Source organism: Notothenia rossii (genome assembly GCF_949606895.1).
Source record: "Notothenia rossii genome assembly, chromosome: 2".
In the NCBI taxonomy this organism is placed as follows: domain Eukaryota; kingdom Metazoa; phylum Chordata; class Actinopteri; order Perciformes; family Nototheniidae; genus Notothenia; species Notothenia rossii.
Window position 1 is genome coordinate 12591972 of NC_136904.1, and position 21262 is coordinate 12613233.

The window sequence follows — 21262 nt, forward strand, 5'->3', positions numbered from 1 at the left end:
AGATATTTTAAGAAGATGCAGAAGAAAGTTTATATAAAGCCATTGCTCTTTCGGCAGTCAGTCAGCAGCTCATGTAGCCATAATGGAGAGACTGAGAAAAGCAGTTCTGGAAATGGACAAGGCTTCAGTCCCCTCATTCAGCCTTTAAGCTGCTTTAGAGGATTGCAGGGTATTTTCTCTCTCCCTCTCTCTAAAACAGACAGCTGATATTGGCTCTGAACCATGACAGGACGGGGCAGAAGCCCTGAGCTTTCTCTGCGCACACACTGGGTAGGGACCCAGCAAGCTGCTTTTGTCTTGGCTTTATAATTCACTCTTTGGAGACCAGTGACAGCAGAACCTGCTGCTCCCTGCTGGGGACATGGGACATCTCTCTGCAGCTGACCAAAAGACACCCGGGCCGTTAAAGCCAGTAGTCGAGTTGAGGGGGGATGGGGGGGGATGGCATCCCCCTTAGGTATTAAAATGGTCAAAACCATCCCCCTTATGAAACGGCCATCCCCCCTTCCCATCCCCTGTTATTTGATCAATTAATGTGGAAATATTGCCAATGTTTAATTTTCAACATTCTACATTTTATATGTGCACGTCACGTGCCCCTCGTCCACATTATTTTAGCCGCTAAAATACTGTTGACGAGGGGCTCGTGCACATATCACGATCACGAAATTGATGTCAAGTCAGTCAGCGTCAACGATAGCAGCGCAGCCTGTGCAAGCATCATGGCCAGTAAGCGACAAGGACAGCTTGACCTGAGGGACTACTTCGGCTTTAAGAGGACAAAAAGTACCACTGAAGGTAAGTCAAGAATACTTTTGATATGTCACCAAATGTGTAATCTCTGGACAGAGGCGATAACAACAGAGTTATAGTTTGGGAGCTTACGTTTTTTTTCTTGTTAACTAGCCTAACGCCAGGCAGCTAGTACTAGCTGCTATAGTAACCAACGTCAGGTTAGACCTTTCTTATATTCACAAAGTTAATGTCAGATTTGATTTCTTTTTCACATGGAATATCTCGCAGGGTTTCCCACAGCTCTTTACGGCTTAGGCGACCGCATAAGCAACACACTTAACTAGCCTAGACATGTTCAGTCGGGGAAAAAAATTAAATGTAATTTAGGATGAGGCAGAGCAAGCTAGTGTACAAGCAGAGACGACAGGGGCAGAAGAACACAGAGAAGAACAGGTGTCGTTGACGGTTCCTGAAACAGCCGGTGAAGTTCAGTTAAGGATGGTAGATAGTCCAAGTTTGGGATTCTTCAGTATGAAAACTGGTTCCGAAAGAACCCATTTGAATTAAGGTTCCTGGAGGATCTTTAGGCTGATTTTGTGTATCAATTCGATGATCATGTATCCACTAGTGATTTAAGCACTTTGTTTGATAAGCTTTCCATTCATTTTAGTGAGATCATATAATATAAATTAAGTGTGAAAATTGCACCTTTAGTCACTGTGAGCGACCAAAATGTATTACTTAAAAAGCTTTAAATGTGATGCATGCCTCCGAATCGTGTGATAGCGGCTTCTGGTGGTTGAATGTCATCGCTCTTATTTTATATGAAAAAAAAACACAACTTGACAGTAGGCCTACTTCACTGTCTGCTCATTCTAACAAAACCATAATGCCGTTGTTTTTATTCATATAGAGGATAATCATGGCGAGGAAGCAGGAAGGAGAGCAGAGGAGACTAGAGCTGGAGAAGGAACAGGTTTGATATTTCTAAATAGACACTTTTCTTTTTCGAAGAGGGGGAAATGTAGCTAATCCTACCAAGGGGGGGTTTTAACAGATTTTATGTTTTTGTGGTAGAAAAAAGAAGAGAGGAGGAGGCAGAAGCAGAGGAGCCTAGAGCTGCAGAAGGAACAGGTTTGATAATTCTAAATAGACACTTTTCTTTTTCGAAGAGGGGAAATGTATCTTACCAAGTGGGGTTTTAACATAGATTTTATGTTTTTGTGGTAGAAAAAAGAAGAGAGGAGGAGGCAGAAGCAGAGGACCCTAGAGCTGCAGAAGGAACAGGTTTGATCATTCTAAATAGACACTTTTCTTTTTCGAAGAGGGGAAATGTATCTTACCAAGTGGGGTTTTAACATAGATGTTATGTTTTTGTGGTAGAAAAAAGAAGAGAGGAGGAGGCAGAAGCAAGGCGAGATAGTGTCGATGATTATGACCAAAATAACCAGGGAGATAATGAGCAAGATATCCCTGAATGCTGGACATCTACCAAGTTCAGGGAGAAAAAAAAGTATTATCCATGGCTAATATGTCAAAGCAAAAAACTTGGCTGCCTAACCTGCCAGAAAATGAAAGTGGTTGGGCCAAGTACAGGTGGGAGCAGCCAGTTGCATATTGCTGAGGAGTGGTCCAACGTTAAGCTTACAGCCTATGGTACAAACCGAGCAGCACAGCTGCAGTCTCTTCGTAAGAAAATACACAAGCATAAAATGTCAGACTATCACCAAGCAGCTGAGAAAACCATGGAAAAAGCAAAAGAAAAGACATTGGAAACATTGACTTCTGAAATGCAAAGGGATCACTTCTTAACTACTGATAGGGTATTTCGTACAGTTTACAAGATTGTGAAATCTGGAAGGCCTTTCACAGATCTACCGTCCGATATTGATCTGCAAGTCTTGAATGGACTAGACATGGGAAGAACTTTACATTCAGACTATTCCTGTGCAACAATCAGCCAACACATAGCAAATGAAATGCGAAAGAGAGTAGTTGGAAAGGTCCTTCAAAGTGGAACAAAACTTTCTGTTATGATAGATGAAGCTACAACTGACAGTAAAAAATCAGTATTGATCATTTATATTAGAGCGAGCTTAGGGATGAGTGAAGAGCCCCTAACATTCTTCTTGGATCTAGTTGAGCTTTCTGCTACCAATGCAGGTGAAATCTATCAAGCTCTAATGAAAAATCTGTCACATCATGGCATCTCTGAAGCTATTCTGAGTGAACGCTTTGTTTGCTTTGCATCAGATGGAGCTTCTGTAATGCTTGGAAGTAAAGCAGGTGTTGCAACCAAAATCGTAGAAAAGTTTCCAAACGTAATGGTGTGGCACTGCATGAACCACCGTCTTGAGCTGAGTGTTGGAGATGCTGTTGAAGAAACTTTAGGGATGAATGACTTCCAGTTTTTCTTTGACAAAGTGTACAGTCTCTATCATGCATCGGCCAAAAACCGCCGTGAGCTCACTGAATGTTGTGAGGAACTTGCTTTACAGTGTCTGAACATAGGGAGAATTCTCAGCACTAGATGGGTGGCATCCAGTTACAGGACCATTAAAGCTGTATGGCAGCAGTACCCTGCAATCCACAAGCACTTTTCCAATGCCTCAGTTGATCCTAAAAGAAGTTCAACAGAGAAATGCATGTTCAGTGGTTTAATAGATCGCCTTTCTAATGTCACCTTTGTGCACAATCTTGGAATCATGTATGATGCTTTAGAAGAGTTGTCTGAATTCTCTCTCTCTCTTCAAGACAGAAACATGACGCTCCCCAAGGCTGTAGCAATACTCAGTCGGCAGGTCCGTGTGTTGAAGTCCATGGCAGAGCAGCCTGGACCAGCGGCAGAAGTGGCTCAGACTGCAATCGGGTTGAAGCTATTCAAAGGGGTGCCACTAACAAATAATTTAAGACACAGCAGAGAAATAAACCACCAACATTTTTTTCATGCTTTGGCTGCTAAAATTGAGACAAGAATGGGATCACTGCCTGGAAAACAGAGAAGCAAAGAAGAGTACCAGAGCTTTCTTGACAATGTCAAAGTGCTGCAGCCATCAAACTGGCCAGATGTGTGTGGTGTTCGTTATGCCGAAAAGGAAATACAGGAACTCTGCTCCTTTTTCAAGCTTGATGATGGCAGACAAATTCAGAGAGGAATGAGGGAATATGTTGATATGGTGAAACTCAAAACTGTTGATGAAATGACACCACAAGCACCAGAAGAGCTAAAACCCCTCCTTCAAGCAGTGAACACACTGGTCATCTCCACAGCTGAGTGTGAGCGTGGGTTCAGTCAGATGAACATTTTAACCACAACTAGAAGCACGCTAGAGGTAAAAAGTATGTCAGCCTTGCTTTTCATCAAGTGTGTTGGCCCTCCACTACAAATGTTCAAACCAGAAGTTTATGTCAAGTCTTGGCTTCAAAGTCATAGCTTGGCTAATGATCTGAGAGCAAGAGCCCGGAAAGTTGTCATTAAAAAACATGATTATGAAACTCTTTGGAAGATCCTATGAGATACTACAGTATAGGGGAGAATTGGGTTGGTAGCCATTGAATAAAACTGTTTATTTGTATTTGTATATCATATTATATGTATTATTTTCAGATTTTGTAAATAGTATATTTGTTTAATCCATGTTCTTGCACTTGAATTAAAATGGACTTGACTAAAGAGGATTCATGTTCAATGTTTTGTGAGGTTTTGTTTCAACATTTAATGGATGAATTCCCAGTAGATTTATAGGTATTGTGAGTGTGAAGTTGAAGTTGAATTTGCACTTGCACCCAGTGGGAAAATGTGTCCTCTGCATTTACCCTAACTATGTAGGAGCAGTGGTAGCCATGGGACCAACTCTAATTCTGAGGTGCCTTGGTCAAGATCAATGACAGGAGTATCTGACACGTAATATATCCATAGCATGCAAGTTGTTTTACAGTAATAGAATATAATAATTATCTTTGTGCTTAAACACTAATCAAAAGGGTACAACGTTGGTCTCCCACCAAATGCGCTGTCATCAGATCAAATTAAGGGCCCTTAAGGCAGTCAGCACCAAACATATATCCAGTCTACTCAACTACCCTGAATTGCAGGTTAGTTTTTGTTTTTAATCTCCGGGGGGGGGGGGGCATGCAGATCCACCATCCCCCCTGGCTTTTTTTTACAACTTGACCACTGGTTAAAGCTAAATATATCACTCAGTGGTTTTTTTCAGCTGTCAATCCCAAAATAAAGTTGTGACATCACTGAATGGACCAGATGTGTACCACACAGGACAGTTTTTAGCTTCATAGACAGCCTGACCATTACAGTTTTCTTTTTTCCTCAACGTTTTTATGTATTTGACTGATTTTCATGGTCATGGCTGAATGTCAAAAGGATTCATCGACTTGAGTCTTTCAATAGAGTCAAGAGCAGGGTATTGTAAATGTGAAGTATTTTTATAATTTTAGTTTTCTTGCTTATCCTCATCCAGGTAGTAAAGTGCTTAAGCAAAAAATATCAAATTAATCTTAGCAGTGACAGAAATTAATGCAGACGTCATTCACTGTGAAGGTTTCCACAATTCAGGTTTCGAGAGTTGGATCGTAATAATTATGGAAATAAATGAGAATCAATGTCTTATTTGAAAAATAAAACTTAAACTGCAAGTCACAAATATCAGCATTTTCTTCAGCTATGATCTACTTTCAAAAACACTGCTATGATCCCCTCATGCAATTAAGTTGAAATGAATCATTGGAAAATGTAAGAACTTGAAGGGCACACCATTTTAATTTAAGACAATTACTAACTTATAATATATTTGTTTAGGCTTTTGCTAATCTTTTTTTATAAAATATGTATATTTATTTGCATCCATACATGCTCAGGAGCATTAAACAACTGCACTTTTACAAGCTACAATAAGAGCTGTATTGCCATACGCGCACAGCTACAGTGTAGATATGCAATGAGCAATGTAAGTCAGGCTCCTTTAACAATGCAACATTAGACATACAACAAAATAAAATAAAAATACAAAAAGTGCAATTAGAAATCAAATAGTTCAAGATAATTTTGCAAGACTAATGTGCAAGTAATGCAGGAGAAGTTGACTATATGCAAGTAAAATATAATAAGATGGGGTCAAATAAAACGCTGTACAGTGAAATATAATACTAATTATTGTAATAATAGATAGTACATATTTGAGATGCAAACAGATTAATGGTATGACGTTGTGAAGGAGAGCTCAGGAGTCAGAACACTCTACCTGAGTCTGCTGGTTTTTGTTACTTCCTTCATGATAGTTTTAACTTTTACTTCTGTTTTAAATACGTTGAGTATTGTTTCTCAAAGTTTACTTGGAAGAGGGGTTTCATTGTATTCAGACAGTAGCACCCACTAGAGGAGAACTGCAATTATCGCAGATTTGTAGTAGTAGTCTCTCACAATCCACCAGGTGACGCTTTTCAAGCAAACACAATTTTTCCGGACATTCACGAACGTTAACGGAAAAACCCGAGGCGAACCCCGGAAGCAGCGTCATTACTGGTCACCGGTCACTGACTGTCAGTCAGCCCGTTGTTAGAGCGATATGTTGCTGCTGCTGCGGGCACAGCGGCTTTAAAACGGCACTTTATCTCAAACGGGACTTCAATATGTATTGAGACGGCGTTACCACCATCATAAATTAACAGTATTAAGGTATGTAGTTCAGCTGTCACTCGGGAGGCTCTGCACGGGCACTCCTCGGTCGTATTCTGCGTTAGCATGCTAGCGGTGCTAGCCTCTGTATGTCGCTATTTAGCAAGCCAGATTTACAATGCATGAGAAGTGTCAGGCTAGCAAGCTGTGTGTGTGTGTGTGTGTGTGTGTGTGTGTGTGTGTGTGTGTGTGTGTGTGTGTGTGTGTGTGTGTGTGTGTGTGTGTGTGTGTGTGTGTGTGTGTGTGTGTGTGTGTGTGTGTGTGTGTGTGTGTGTGTGTGTGTGTGTGTGTGTGTGTGTGTGTGTGTGTGTGTGTGTGTGTGTGTGTGTGTGTGTGTGTGTGTTGAATAGTGTTCAGTTTCAGTCACGACCTTTACAGTTATCATTGCAGCAGAAATGTATGGTTAACTCACAGTAGCCTATTATTTCACTGGATTTGAGGATGGGCAGTGTATAATATAGAGTTTCCTCCACCTCAATTAAATATCTATAAATATAATGCTGTCTCTTATATTTGAGTGAAGTAACTGAACAGAGGCTTCAATGCATGTCTTCGAGTTTTCAGTATCGACCATCCGGCTGGTTTGGCATCAGGAAGGAGGGAGACTCACATAGTGTTTACGAAAAAACAGCATTTTATTGAAAGTGGTTCTCGGTCAATAGCAGTTATGTCAGTATCTCAGTATAACCACTGTGGTTTGGTGGTCAAAAGACAGAACAGGATACATGTACAGATCTGTGATCAGTCAACAGAATATTAGCATTAAATGCTTGCAGTGTCACTACATTGCTATGAATAGCCATAACGATGAGTGTGTTCCCTGGGATTAAAAAGGGAACACTTAAAAACTGTGGCAAGGTGTGGTAACTGTAAATGTTTTTATATTCAGTTGCCAGTTATAAGTCATAATCATGCCATTCATAACATAATGCAGTGTAATACAACCGACTACGTGAAGACTATATTATAAACATTTCAGTTGAAGCTGTTGGAAAGAAGTGTTAATTCAACTACCTCCATTTCATTGAAAGGTGTTTTTAAGGTTTGGTCTACACTCTAACAAAAGTCATACCATTAGCAAGTGTTATTAACAGCTTTAGCTTGGTGTATAACAAACTAACAGACTGGGGGTTTTGTGTATGTATATGTTTTGATTCCAACATTAAACCCATTTTGTGTGTGTTTGTGGGCCATTTTCCAGGTGTCAGCCTCCATGCCAGGCTTCATATGTACATTATCCTGAATGCTGGTCCAGGAGGTGAACAATAAATCATGTTCTTGTGAGGAGAGAACATAAAAGGTAAGTTACCCACATGAATGTTATCAATTTGTACGTCTTTCATTTCATAGAGCAGAATGTTCAACAAGGGCAAACAGAGCAAAGCAACTCATGTTGAATTTCATGTCTGTTTATCTCTTATGCAAAAGCTGGAACGGTGGCTTTCCTTATTTTGGCTTACTACTGAGTAGTAGACAATGACTGAACTGTAGGTACCAGAGTGCATTCACTTGATAAGTAATTTGCCACCTGGCTTGTTTCATTCTTCCTTTAGTTTTTCTTTGTCACTGTTTTCAGTAGAATTGACAGTAGGTTGGCCATAAAGCTGTTCTGCAATTTCAAAATGCGACAGTGATACATAAACTCACTTAGCAAATCAAATCCTCTTTCATTCAGGAATATTTTGGGCTGCTGTTTCATCCCATTGTCATTTACATAGAGCCAGCCCTTGAAAAGACTAAGTGTGTGATGACTCCGCGACAGGGTGAGCCGAATGACACTGAGGCTCCTGCTGGTTGTGTTTGTCAGATAGAGAAGAAAAGAGAGATAATGAGAGGGGCGAGACAGAGACCAGGGGCTCTTCTGTGGTTCCCTCTGAGTGGGAGGGGCAGTTAGCTGGACAGCCAGCTGCTGTGGCTTTAATGGACCTCTCTTCCATTGATTGACCACAGGAAGTCAAAACGCCTTAAATTAGCCAATAAGTCTGTTAAAAATGATATGATGTTATTTTTCCCCGTTGTAAAACAGCACGCTGCTGATGATTAATGGTACACAACGCTTTTAGTTATTAAATAGACTTGTCAAAGCAATGAAAGAGGCATCCTTTGGCAGGCACTTTTACAAGTACATTGAATTCTGACCAGTAATATTTCTTGACATTTTACAGTTTTTATAGTTAGGTTTCACAGACTGTGGGTAAGGGTAAGTAGACATGTTGGTATCTGCTGGTATTGCTAGATGTGGAGCATTTTTCCCCAGCCTATATGGTCATTTGTTTTAATGTAAGCTAGCTCAGCCCCTTGTTTCCAATATTTCCCAACCTACAAAAACGTTTTTTGTTTCATATCCTGTCATCTTGACACACTGCTCTGATTAAATCCAGCCAGATGAATCAGTCAATACAATTTTCGCAGATCCTGATACATGTCATTTTTGTGATGTCAATGTATTCACTGGGTGATGCTCTTAATAACAGAAGTCTCAATCATTTGAATTAGTGCTATATTGATTTCCAAAAGCCTGGTTGCCAGCCTTCATGTCTTTGATGCAGGAAAGTCTCTTTTTCTGTAAGGCAGTTCTGCTGCGGTGGCATCATTTAGTGCTGCAAGCATTCACTCATTCAAACTGTGACGGCTGTTTGTTTTGTCCACTCTCATTCTCAAGACTACTTGCTAACAAAATGATGTGTTTACAGTGAATACATGGGGATTGCTCTGGTATTTTCAACTGCAAGCACAGCCAAAGTAAACAAATAAACAAAGAATAGAAAAATATCAGGCTTTTAAAAGCAAACACCAAGATATTAAACCTGCTGGAATCAGCCTGAGACCTCTCTTGTCTTTCATTATGCACAAAGAGAACAAATCTGCTTCTGTTATTTTACTAAGGACATTTTCACACATACTGTTTATATTTCACAATCATTAAAAAAAAGTCTTATGGTGAGGTTCACACATTTAGTCTAATGCCATTGATCCATTATTTTCGTTCTTTCATAACAGCTATAATTAAAGGCCACTGCAGTGCACACACCCACACTGGTGTTTTTAAATTACTCTCTGACTAATAACACCTGTAGTCAGCTGGGAGTTGGATGAAATGATGTTGAGGTATAACTCTGTTTGTACTAATGAGGAAGATCAAAATATGTGGGTGGGGGAACGATGTATGTTGCCCCATAATAACGAGTGGCATACATGTGGATGGACTGTGGGGGTCCAGAAGAAAAAACAATTATCATGAGTTAAAGTTGCATCAAAGATAATCCTCTTACAGTTTTTTTGATATGGTACACCCAAAAGCTTATTGTGTATTTCATTGTACTAACCTCAATCCCCACTGACATTTTTGTGAGTTTTTTAAAAGCAGCATATTGAGCAGTCAATCTCTAAAAGGGTATTATTTTAGCTAGAAAGGAAACTTCTCTGCTATCCTTTCCAAATGTTGTCGTCTACTGAAGCACACAAAGCCAATAACACAACACTTTAAAACATGTTTTTTCACGATATTAGTTCAATCAGGAGAGACGGTTTTGATGTAAGAATATATATTTATTGCCAGGAATACGCCAAAATGAATGTAATGGAGTTTCGGCGATTAGGCCCCGTTTTGCAGGAGTATCATTCGGGAGGGGAGAACCGATCCGATGAAACCCCCCGGGGTCTACACACTGGTGGTGGTGAATGCAGGGCTCTCAATTTTTGAACAGAGTTCAGAGTGAGATAGTGGAGTATGAAGCCCTCTGTATCGCGAATGTCAACGGGGGGGGTGCTAGTGGAGTGCACGCGTCTCACACAAGCCTAGTCTGGTGGGCGGTACCCTGGAAAGAAATCTCTGCGTGAGAAATACAAGGTGTGGTGTGTGAATGGAGTGAAATGCGTGTGTCTCAAATGCCGGCAAATGCGTGAGACTTGAGAGCTCTGTGAATGGATAGTTGGGTTCGGTCTGAAGAGGGGGGGCTAGGCTTGACCCTCAGAGGGACGGGAGGTGAAAAGGGGTGGAGGAGGGTTGCGTCGAGTCACCTGAAATGACAGCTGTCAGAGGGGAGAGCAGATTTAAAAGGTTTAGCGGAGCCCTATGATAGGCTTGTGAGAATAGAGCAAAGTGATTGGTTAAGCTAGGGAGTGACGCCCCCGATCACTTATTGAGAGGAGAGAGAGAGAGTAGTAACATGGAAATAGTAAATGATTGAGTAAAAGAAGGTCTTCCTGGTTGAACTTGCGCTGAGCTTCATATGTCAACCTTTTCAAGTGATGTCTCTGTCATGTTGGAATTAAACAATAAAACATGTCAGTCCTTATTCTCCGCTCACTAGATGCTTGACCCCTAGATAACTTGTTAGGCATATAAGTGTAAGTCCTGTGTTACATCTTTATTACACAGACGCATTCACACAATAGTATAAACTCAGAAGCTGATAGAATGTGTGTCTTTTTCTAAATGTGTGTTTCCATGTCAGATATTGACATTTAAAGTATACGCCACATAGCGTTAGAGCAGCATAGCCTCGGGTAATCCGTTTAAAAGTCAGCATTAGAGATTTAAAATCACTTACTATTACATTTTCTTGGAGAACACTATTGGCCTGACACCAGACAAGTCTTTAACCGACCCAATTACACCAGCTTAACCAGCCTCTCACTATCTTTCCGGTCTTAATGCATAACAAATCATTGAATAGCCTCTAGCAGGAGACACACACATTGTACTTCCTCTCAATCAATGTCCATGAACTGGACTCCTTGCTGGATCTCTGTTGTTCTGGCTGCCAGGAAGACATCTTTGTTGGGGTTTGATTTCAGCTTTTTCAAACCATAATGTCCCTCACGTTCATTTTCCATTTCGCAAGCAATTTGGCTGACACCCACTGACATGGAAAGTTTAAGAAGCAAGCAGAAACGCACAGCAGTGTGGTGTTTCAAATGCTTCCTGTTGGCTGGTCAGCTGAACTGAAAGCTTAGCGCTGCACCACCCATATCACTGGACATGTCTAATTTGATTCAACTGTTTAAGAGAAGGAAGCAGTTAGTTGCTTCAAAGCATTACATCACAGTCAGCTAGAGTAACAGATCATGCAATACACACTTCTACCGAACAACTGGAGTCCATAGTGTGGCTAAATAATGACCGATGCATGAGGTAATGTTTCTGTTAAAACATAACTCAGTGTAAGCTTGTTATTTCAGCTTTGTCTCTGACTTTTATTTCAGGAATGAAGAGGTTGTATAGAAATGTCTGGATTTGTGTCAAAGACAGTGTCATAAAAGCACAACACGTGCATAGTGAGTTTATATTACACACCGTTTATCATTTTTTAAAATATGACAGACTATTACAATTTTCAAAGGAATCTCACTGCCATGTCAACACATTATGTATTTAACAACACCCTTTTTCCCCAATGATTATGCAGCAAACGCTATGCAGTTACACTCTTTTACTTCACTTGTGTTATCAGTAGCCTCTCACATTTTATTGTGTTGGAGAAAAATATTTGAAAACTTGGATTTCAACACTAAACTCTGTCCTAAATTCTGAAAACAAGAGTTAATCAAATACTTTGATTACGTAGTATCTACACTCTGATTATTTGTGCAAGGACAGTTAGACATTTGTCATCTAAGTTCAAGTGAATCTAACTGTAGCTTAACTTGCAATGTCTTTAACACCAAAGAAACCTAACATTGCAGAATACGGAGTATGTTAATGTGCTGCTTTGGATTCTTTGTTTTGTTTGTCTCAGTGAGTCACAGTGAAGCATGCCAGCAGGGGGTCATTTAGGATTATTATTAGCCTGTATTCCTCACATGTTGCTCAGCTGCAGGATCAGTTTCCAGAAGGGATCAGGTCGGCTATTGATTTATCTTAAAGCTACGGACATAGCCTCTCAGGCAGAGACCAGCACTCTCTTGTGACCTTGACATTAAAACAGAAGAGAAACTCCAATGACTCATGCGGCCCTGAGCATGAAGAGTTAAGACCTTTGCCCTGCTATCTGAACTGTTCAATGAAAGTGAAAGTGTTTGTCTGTCTTTGGTTTACGCAAGCTGTCAGTTCCTGGTCTGACTGCCATACAACAGAAAACTCAAATCAGGGTTCTAATGTGATGTTTTCAGATGACATTGAAAACGTTGTGACCTTTGCTCAAGTGATAACCCAAGGAGAAAATATACACAGATACACTTGATAAATGTTATTTACTTTAAGACTTGTTTACAATAATATTGAGGGTTTCTAAATGGCCTCTTTAATAAAGCGCCCATCCTTGTATCTTTTATTTAAGTGGAACTTTATGTATTCATATCAGTCTTTTTCAGTTCCCCTTCTTTTGGTCATGTTTCATAGCTTCAATAGCTTTCTATACAAAGAGCTGCTTGCCATTTCCGTATTTTAAGCCAATAGTTGCGAAGAACAGTGTGTAGGCCTATTATGGAAATAACTGCTGTGTATGTGCTGTCTTTTTTATGTTCTTATTGTGGGAAGACAGTAGCATTGAATTGAGTTCTGCCTCATTTATTTCCCCTCCCCTCCAGATGCAGTCTTCAAACCACCGGCTGAGGGACCTGGAGCAGCACCACCCGCTGCTGTCGGCAGGAGCAGATGTGGAGGCAGGGAGCCTGGCAGCGGGGGTGATAGTCGGGGGTCCCAATGCTGGCCACGCCGGGGGGGCCCGCACACTGTGGTTCATCCAGGACAGCTGTGGGATGGTGTGTGCCGGCATCACCTGGTTCCTGGTGCTGTACGCTGAGTTTGTGGTGAACTTTGTCATGTTGCTGCCCAGCAAGAACTTCTGGTACTCGCTGCTGAACGGGGCCACCTTCAACTCCCTGGCTGTGCTCGCTTTGGCCTCACATCTGCGCACCATGTTGTCCGACCCGGTAAGGAAGTGAAGGGAATCAAGAGTGGGTACGGTTGAAGAGGTAGATGGAAGAAAGTGGGGAGGGAGAGAGGAGGAAGACAGGGTTTGAAAAGCGTCCAAAAGGGGTAGAAACATAGTCAACATTTAAAAAATAAGACAATAAATACATTTGGAGCTCCTCAAGACTTTCCAATCAAATACATTAATTTAAGAAGAGTATTAAAGGATTTTAACCACATGTTCCCAGAAAATAAAAGGACAATAAACCTAGTGTTTGAATTTCTATCACTTCTGTAAATGATTTTCTTGTTTTATTATTATTTAAGGGTCATAACAATGAGAACCTTTGCAGATAAATGTTCCTCGTAAAAATGTACTGATTTAGTTAGTTCCGTGGACAGCTGCTTTAAAATCTTGTTGTGTTATATTGAGCCTATGATATTTTTGTTTACCCTTCTGTAATGATGCCGTTGATCCAGATAACAGGTTCTTTAATGCTATATTAATGTTCTGAATGCAGTCTATATATAAACGCTATTTTTCAACATCCTAAAAACAATTGTTAAATTGCTTCAAGCACAAAGACACAGCTTGACTTCTCTGAGACATAATGGTACAATTCATTTATTTGGACGTTTGTAACTGAGAGCATTTGTCTTTGTCTGTCTTCCCCCACCTTAGGGCGCCGTTCCTAAGGGCAACGCGACCAAAGAGTACATGGAGAGCTTGCAGCTGAAGCCTGGAGAGGTCATCTACAAGTGCCCAAAGTGTTGCAGCATCAAGCCTGAGAGGGCACACCACTGCAGGTCAGTCTAATGGATACACAGAAACCAGTTGGGTCATTTGCACCAGCTGTTAGCATCCAAATTATTCTTTTTAAAACATCTGTATGTGCACATTTTTGTGTAAACAGCATCAGTGTTTTCTCACAGAATTTGATTCTATTTGTGGGGGAACCCCCCCCGGCAAGAAAAGCCAAAGTCCCCTTAACCTATTCGGGCGGCACACGCATCCACCCCCCCCCCCCCCCCCCCCCTCAAATAAGAAAATACATGCAAGTTCATGGCTACTGTAGCAGATAACGTTCTTGTTGCTCTGTGTTGCGTTGCTAATGAGTGAGACTCACCAGAGTTGAGGATCCGTGGGGTTTATTCTCCCAACAATATCATTTACCATTCAGGCATTTAGCAGACGCCTTATTCCAAAGCCACTTACAATGACCAACTACAGGGACATTCTCCCTGGAGTAACTGAGGGCTAAGTGCCTTGCTCAAGGGCACACTAGATGTGGTGTTCCAGGCGGGATTTGAACTCGCAACTTTCCGATCACCAGCCCACCTCACTATCCAAAAAATAAATAAAAATGTAAAGACATTTTTTTTCAAATATTTTTTTTTTTACAAATGAATCAATGTATGGGAAACACTGACTATAGTTGAGTACTTTTGCAGAATCAATGTTTCATCCATTAACATCTTCTCTCCCCTGCCGGCAGTATTTGTAAAAGATGTATCCGGAAGATGGATCACCACTGTCCCTGGGTCAATAACTGCGTGGGAGAAAAGAATCAAAGATTCTTTGTACTTTTCACTGTAAGTACACAGAGAAAACTAAGGATAACAGATGCAGAGTTTATGGATATGTTGATTCCTTTTGTTCACTTATAATAACTGAATACACAAGTCATCAGTCGCCTTGACACCAAGTGTAATTACCTGTCTTTTGTTCATTAGTCCCATCCTGTTAAGGTTCTCAGTAATGTAGAGCACAGCAGGCCGACATGAAACGCACACTGATAGCCATTCATGACTCAACATCAGCTCTTTTGATATGGCTTTATATGCTGACTGGATTCTTTTAATGAAAGGAATATAAAGCTGTCATGTATGGTTTAGCAGTACGGATGAAATGTTTAGTTTGCTCTCCTTACAGATGAAAAACTCAAGAAACTCAGCACAACACGTTTTAACTGCATGCCAATATATTTTATTAAATGTGAATATAGCTAACTAACATTAACACGGCATCTCTAAACCCAAACTGAGAATAACTTCTTATTTTTTCTCTTCTCTCTGTCACTTGTTCATTATGTCCCTGCCTCTCTTCTGATTCCTGCAGATGTACATATCATTGATTTCTGCCCATGCCCTGGGGCTCAGTGGTATGCACTTCTTCACCTGTATTAAAGTCCAGTGGAACGGTAAGCTGCCTCTTTGTGTCGACGTTGACATGTGTTTTAGTCAGAAGGACAAGCACAGGAAGTCACAGAGATGAGTCAGATGAGTCATACAAGAGACTGGGGTACTTCAGAGACAGAGACAGAGACAGAGCAGAGTGGAGGACAGCTGCTCTGCTGCATGGATCTTTTCCTGCTCCCTTGAGGGTCTCTGTAGGAATTCACCTGAAAATGATGACCGTATTTCTTTCCTTATACTCCAACCTCTGCTGCCCTGTACAAGATGAGACTCTGACTAAGCAAGAACATATTTTCAACTGATTTGAACCAGGGGGTCCGCGGGGTCTTAAAAAGTATTAAAAGTTGATAAATCAATTTAGCGAAAATGAAGGCTATTAAAAAGTATTAAAGGGCATTCTCCAAGGTATTACATTTTGTAGCTTGTTTTCAATAAGTATATAAATGGTCCAAAGAGGTTGTATTCTACAGTCTGCCTGAATGTAATCATGGCGTAGGTGTGTAGTGTGATTCTGTAGTTTATTTATGGCATCCCGTTGGATTGGACGTCATCTGAACAGGACATCGCACGCTCACTGCTTGATAGCGCGCGAAGGTCCGTTTACGCCGGTTGTTAAACAACATCGTTATGGGGAAATGCAAGTTTGCGTCCAAATGGTTGGAAGATAAGGAGGAAGGACCATCAATACTGTGTATAGTCAATTTGAGGTAAAGTGTGTCGCCAAGGTAACCGGTTAAAAGTCAAAGTGGCGATGAGGTCTTAAAATGTACGGAAAGGGTCTTATAAAGGTCTTGAAAGGAATTCCATTTGACTTCAGGATTCCTGCATATACCCTGAGAGATTCAGTTCAGTTTTTTTGTATGGATTCACTTTTCCATCTTGTTAGTCCAGTAGCATTTTTTTAGGAGGATACATTGGAGATGCTGTATGCACATCCAGTCCTATATTAGCATTTTTATTTAGTCAGATTTTCACTTGACATTTCAGTTCTTCAATATCAAATCCCCTTATCTCCCTCCTCTTCTCCTGTGACCAGAGTGCAGCGCCTTCTCACCGGGAGCGTCTGTGCTCCTGCTGATCTTCCTCTGCCTCGAAGCAATCCTCTTCCTCACTTTTACAGCTGTGATGTTTGGAACGCAGCTCCACTCCATCTGCAACGACGAGACGGTCAGTTTCATCAGCTCTCATAGGCTTTTCCCCCTTAGGGTCACTGTCCAATGAAGTTGTTTTAGAAATAGATTAAAACAGAGCTCTGGATAAATACCTTTAGTCTCATCAACTATGTTACCAGTTTTATTATTGAATAAGCATGTATACCAGGGGTGTCCAAACTACGGCCCGGGGGCCAAATGCGGCCCGCGGACAATTTTGAATCGGCCCTCAGCAAAAGTACAACGACTTAAGTGTAATACATTTCTGCTTGTCTTATGTTGTACTTCTTAAATATATATGTTCAAACATATGACACAGTAGTATTCATGTATTGTTATGCCCAATTTTCAAATATATTCAGCCAATTAAAGTTGGAAACATTTTCTAGCAAATCTAAGTTGATAAGAAAAAAGCCCAATGACTTATTTATATAACAAGCTTGAAATATACCCTTCATATGTCCTCTTATGATAAGCAATCTGAAGCTTCTGTTTTAAGGAATGAGCTGCTAACAAAATAAAGTAAACCCTCTGGAGAGCTGGGAGCTGTTTTTTTCTTACAGCATTTTCAAGTATCAAGAATAATCGACCGACATTGGACAGATTTGTTCAACTTATAACTGAACTTAAGGGGCAATACACCTCCCCTCTAGGGAGTGGCCCAGCCCTTCGTATATTTTTCTGTATGTGGCCCTCGGTAAAAGAAAGTTTGGACACTCCTGCTGTACACCCTACGGTTTTCTTTCAGCTTTTCTCCCAATGCTAATACGGTTGTGTTTGTTAGAATTCTAACAGAAAACTTAATGAGGAATCTTTTATTCACAGAGGCGTTTGCATGTCTTGCAGGAGATTGAACGTCTTAAAAATGAGAAGCCCACGTGGGAGCGCCGCATGAGATGGGACGGGATGCGAGCCGTGTTCGGGGGGTCGCCCTCCCTGCTGTGGTGCAACCCTTTCACAGGCCTGCGTCTGAGGCGCCTCTTGCTGCTAACTTACGGCCGCCGCGGGGGGGCTGAGTTCTCCGTCTGAGAGCAGACTGATGCAGCTCACTAACACCAAGACCCTCTTTAAAGCAAGATTTCTTGATTGCCTTCCTTAGCCGTGGACAGGATGGACCTCTGCTCCCGGAGGCTGTGTTTTGTGGGTGACAGGGAGACACGCTGCTCCTCCAGTGGGACCACAGTCAATCACTAACCATGACTGAAAGTGTGTATTAGCACTCTAATGCTGATGTGTACCCAACTCCTCGGGTATGCACGAGTGTTCTGAACGACTGGAATATTGTTTCTTTTTTCGTTTCTCTTTTTAGGTTTAGCATGCAGTATGTACCTCAAGTGAGTCTTGTATTCCTTGTGAGATATCCAAGGTGAACTCAACTCATGCATCCTCAGTACACAACTTCAGCAGCTTTTTTTCTTTGCAGCGCACATAAGATTCAAGACAAGTGTTTGAATCAGCAACATATCTTTCATCATCACTGGACGCAGACAAGTGGATATCAATGGGGAAATGCTTGAAACCCTTCTATTGGACCCAGACGAAGAAATCACTGTCAAGGACATGCACAGACATGAGAGAAACTCGATGTGGAGCACAGTGGACATCAGCAATTGAACTGTGCTGCCTTGATTTGCATGTAAAACAGCTCAATCAGTCAGCATCTCAGCCAGGAAATGAGACTTTCACTCTCTTCAACTCAATGAACAGGCTACTCTAAACACAAGCCTCATTCTTATTCAAGACTGAATGGCCTTTCCTGTCCGTTCATCCTCTGTCTCGTTTTTTATTCATTGGACAGGAATTGTTGTTTCTTTAGGTTACTCATGCCAGTAGACAAAAATAATTGTCCATTTCATTTTTCCATTTCAGTACAGCGAACCCATCTTGTGTTAATTACAATGACAATCTGAATCTGCTTTCGGACAAAAATCCAACTTTTGTTAACTGCCAGTGAACACACTCTCCCCCCCCCCCCCCCCCCAGATCACTGCAATGCCTGCCTGTGTTTTTATAAAGATGTGATTCAGTTTGAACCACGTTGGCTGCTGAAAAGACTGAAAGTTATGACGTTTTAATTGTTTTGCTAATACATCATTGTCTCTGAACTCTGAAAGCTACTTCTTTGTAAAGTAAAAATACTTCATAGCAGTAAAACCCTGACGCACCATCGAGACGGATGCAAGTTACAGAAAACGTGGCGTTGCATGCTGCTTTGCCAATGAGCGTTCCGACGTTTAGAGAAGGAGAACCTAAATCACTAGCACAACCTCCTCTGGCTCTTTGTGAGTTCACTCCGATCTGCAGAGCCAAGCTCCTTTGTTCAGTCAGCCGTGTTAGAAAGGAGCTGCTTTTGCTGAACGAGTCTGAGGCACCAGGCTCATTATACGAGCTTTAACACTGAACAAAGTCTGGCCGAGCTCAGCAGATGCTTGCAAGGCCTTTCCTACTACACTCCAGAAATACCAGGCCTGTACATCGAGTAGCAGATATTTCCCCAGTTGTATTAGAACCCTTATCCATGGCTTTAAAACCATACAGTAATGTGAGTTTGTCTTTGAAAGCTTTCATCAGTATTGCCATAGTCATGAAAGTGTTTTTATTTTTGTGACAACTTGTGTCCGATTTGTATTCTGCATTATCAATGGGTCTGTTTGCACTGGGTGAATGTGTCTTTTTTTTGTATCTCGACTTCAGGCTCCCGTTTGATTGGCTGGTGTTTAGTTGTCACATATAGATTCTCAAAGTCTCATTTTTTTGATGTCGTGTTGGACAAAACCCTGCTGTTTGTTCTGATCTGTGGTTGGCAGGAGAAGGAACTCAACTGTTTACACTAAATGATGATATCTGTGGTGAATGATGTGGGATGGGACACAGCACTGAAGCTGAATCATATCAGGGGGTGTTATTAACGATGGCTTCTCATTCTCATTCAATGTTGGGGTAATATCACTATCCTATTCATATCCTACTTTTTCTATATTCAGCATGGTTCATTCAGTAAGTCCCGTACCCTGACATGCTAAACACATTGCATCATTTATGAGGTGCAAAATAAAGGAAGATAAGTTCAGCCTAACACACAGCATATGCGTAAATATGCACATGTAAAACTGAAAAGTCATGCTGTTTAGTTTGCTAGACGCAGAGTGTAATCAAACAACAGCTGTTTTTACAAATAGTTGCAGGTATCGATGGCAAAAACGACATCCATAAGAGGACTAGAGCATTATACAACAAAACACAGGACATTGGAATATAATAAAATCTCTGAAGCAGGACTTGAGGTAACAGAGGCTAGACTAACACACTGTTAAACTTGTAATGATATGTGTAGGAAGTAGCAGAACATCAGTGCTAATGATGGATTGTGTTGACTGTGTATGATTATTTGATGTTGACTGGTTAAATGTGGGTACGCTTGGTTGATCAAAGTATGATGGTCCTGTTTCATGGCTCAACTCAGATGCTGTAATTATAGAATCTTAAATGGGTGTCACGTTACAGGGAATGTAGTTTTACAATCAATCAATCAAGACTTCTTCAATTCTGTTAAGTGTTTTTTCTTAGCCTCCTGCTGTTTGACTCATTGAAGTACAATCATGTAGAGAGGGGTTGTTTGACAATGTACAAACATGTAAAACTGATAAGGGTTTTACTTACTCTTGTTTGCAGGAGATTTACGCAGAAAATGTGAACATTGTGTGATTTTGATTGAATATTCTTAACATGATGTTCGTTCACTTAATTATCATTCAAATTGCCAGTTGATAAAAATGGTGTTTCCTACTCTCCTAGGAGAAGGTAGCCTCAAGAACAAATGTCCTTCAGCTTTATAAACGGAGTATAAAAGTTATTATTAACAATATATAGATGGAATGTTTTTTTTATTAATGTGTCATACTCTTTAATGTCTTATATCTTTAATGTCATTCTTTTACATAATAAACTTGATTAAATTAAAGCTATAGATTTTGATTGTCTTTCACTGTCAGTTGGATGTCTCTTGTATGCACACAACTAGCAGCCAGGTATAGAGGACAGGATATGACATAAGTAACACGTAAATACAGGGATACAAAAATACAAGAATGAATCCATTTGAAAAAAAAATGAAATAAGTGTGGAAATAAATAAACACACGGAGAAAAGAAGAAAGAAATGGAAATATATGTTGTTAATGTTGTTTTGCTTGGTAGCCTTGTATTCTGTGGATATGACAACATTTATAACAAATGCACTTTCAACTGATCTGAACGTTTCAACAACTGCACGTGTCTTTAACAATATCTTTGAGTTGCTATCATATTTTAATTCACTTCCTCTGACCAGTCCCAACTTTTATTTGGAAGCTTTGTGTCAAGTGTTACACAGTGCAAGGAGAAACACAGTGACTCGTCTTCTCTCTTCAATAAATATCTCAAAAGCTTACAGCACCGGGAATGTCCGGCGTATTGATTTTCTGTATAAACCTTAAAGCCCCCTGAGACAAAAGTACAATTTGTGATATTGGGCTAAATAAATAAACTTTGATTGACATTGATTGATAGATTTAGCCTAATAAGTACACTTCACTCCAGAGCCCTCAAGAGCCAGATATTAATGTTCATTAGCGTCAAAAATGGTGTTGCAATT

The 21262-nt window shown here is 40.6% G+C and overlaps 1 protein-coding gene and 1 long non-coding RNA gene across 3 annotated transcripts; both read left to right on the top strand.

Annotated features, from left to right (window-relative positions):
- Positions 1 to 421: 421 nt before the first annotated feature.
- LOC307030270 lies at positions 422 to 4202 on the top strand. Its single transcript, XR_013805600.1, has 2 exons — positions 422 to 798; positions 1649 to 4202. It is a non-coding gene; the product is annotated as an uncharacterized lncRNA (long non-coding RNA).
- A 2068-nt stretch (positions 4203 to 6270) lies between these two features.
- On the top strand, positions 6271 to 20591 carry zdhhc7 (zDHHC palmitoyltransferase 7). Of its 2 annotated transcripts, none has more exons than XM_079666176.1 (8): positions 6271 to 6427; positions 7629 to 7727; positions 12959 to 13303; positions 13966 to 14090; positions 14780 to 14876; positions 15403 to 15484; positions 16516 to 16646; positions 17456 to 20591. In XM_079666176.1, the coding sequence occupies exons 3-8, from the start codon at positions 12959 to 12961 to the stop codon at positions 17657 to 17659; spliced, it is 984 nt and encodes a 327-aa protein (XP_079522302.1). In that variant the 5' UTR covers positions 6271 to 6427; positions 7629 to 7727; the 3' UTR covers positions 17660 to 20591. The 2 variants fall into 2 exon arrangements, with proteins under 2 accessions (XP_079522302.1, XP_079522303.1); XM_079666177.1 differs by having other exon boundaries at positions 17477 to 20591.
- Positions 20592 to 21262: the final 671 nt, after the last annotated feature.

Coding starts and splice junctions, on each gene's coding strand:
- zdhhc7 (XM_079666176.1), top strand. CDS start 12,959: ATGCAGTCTTCAAACCACCGGCTGAGGGACCTGGAGCAGCACCACCCG. Junction 13,304..13,965: donor GCACCATGTTGTCCGACCCG/GTAAGGAAGTGA, acceptor CCCCCACCTTAG/GGCGCCGTTCCTAAGGGCAA. Junction 14,877..15,402: donor GATTCTTTGTACTTTTCACT/GTAAGTACACAG, acceptor TGATTCCTGCAG/ATGTACATATCATTGATTTC.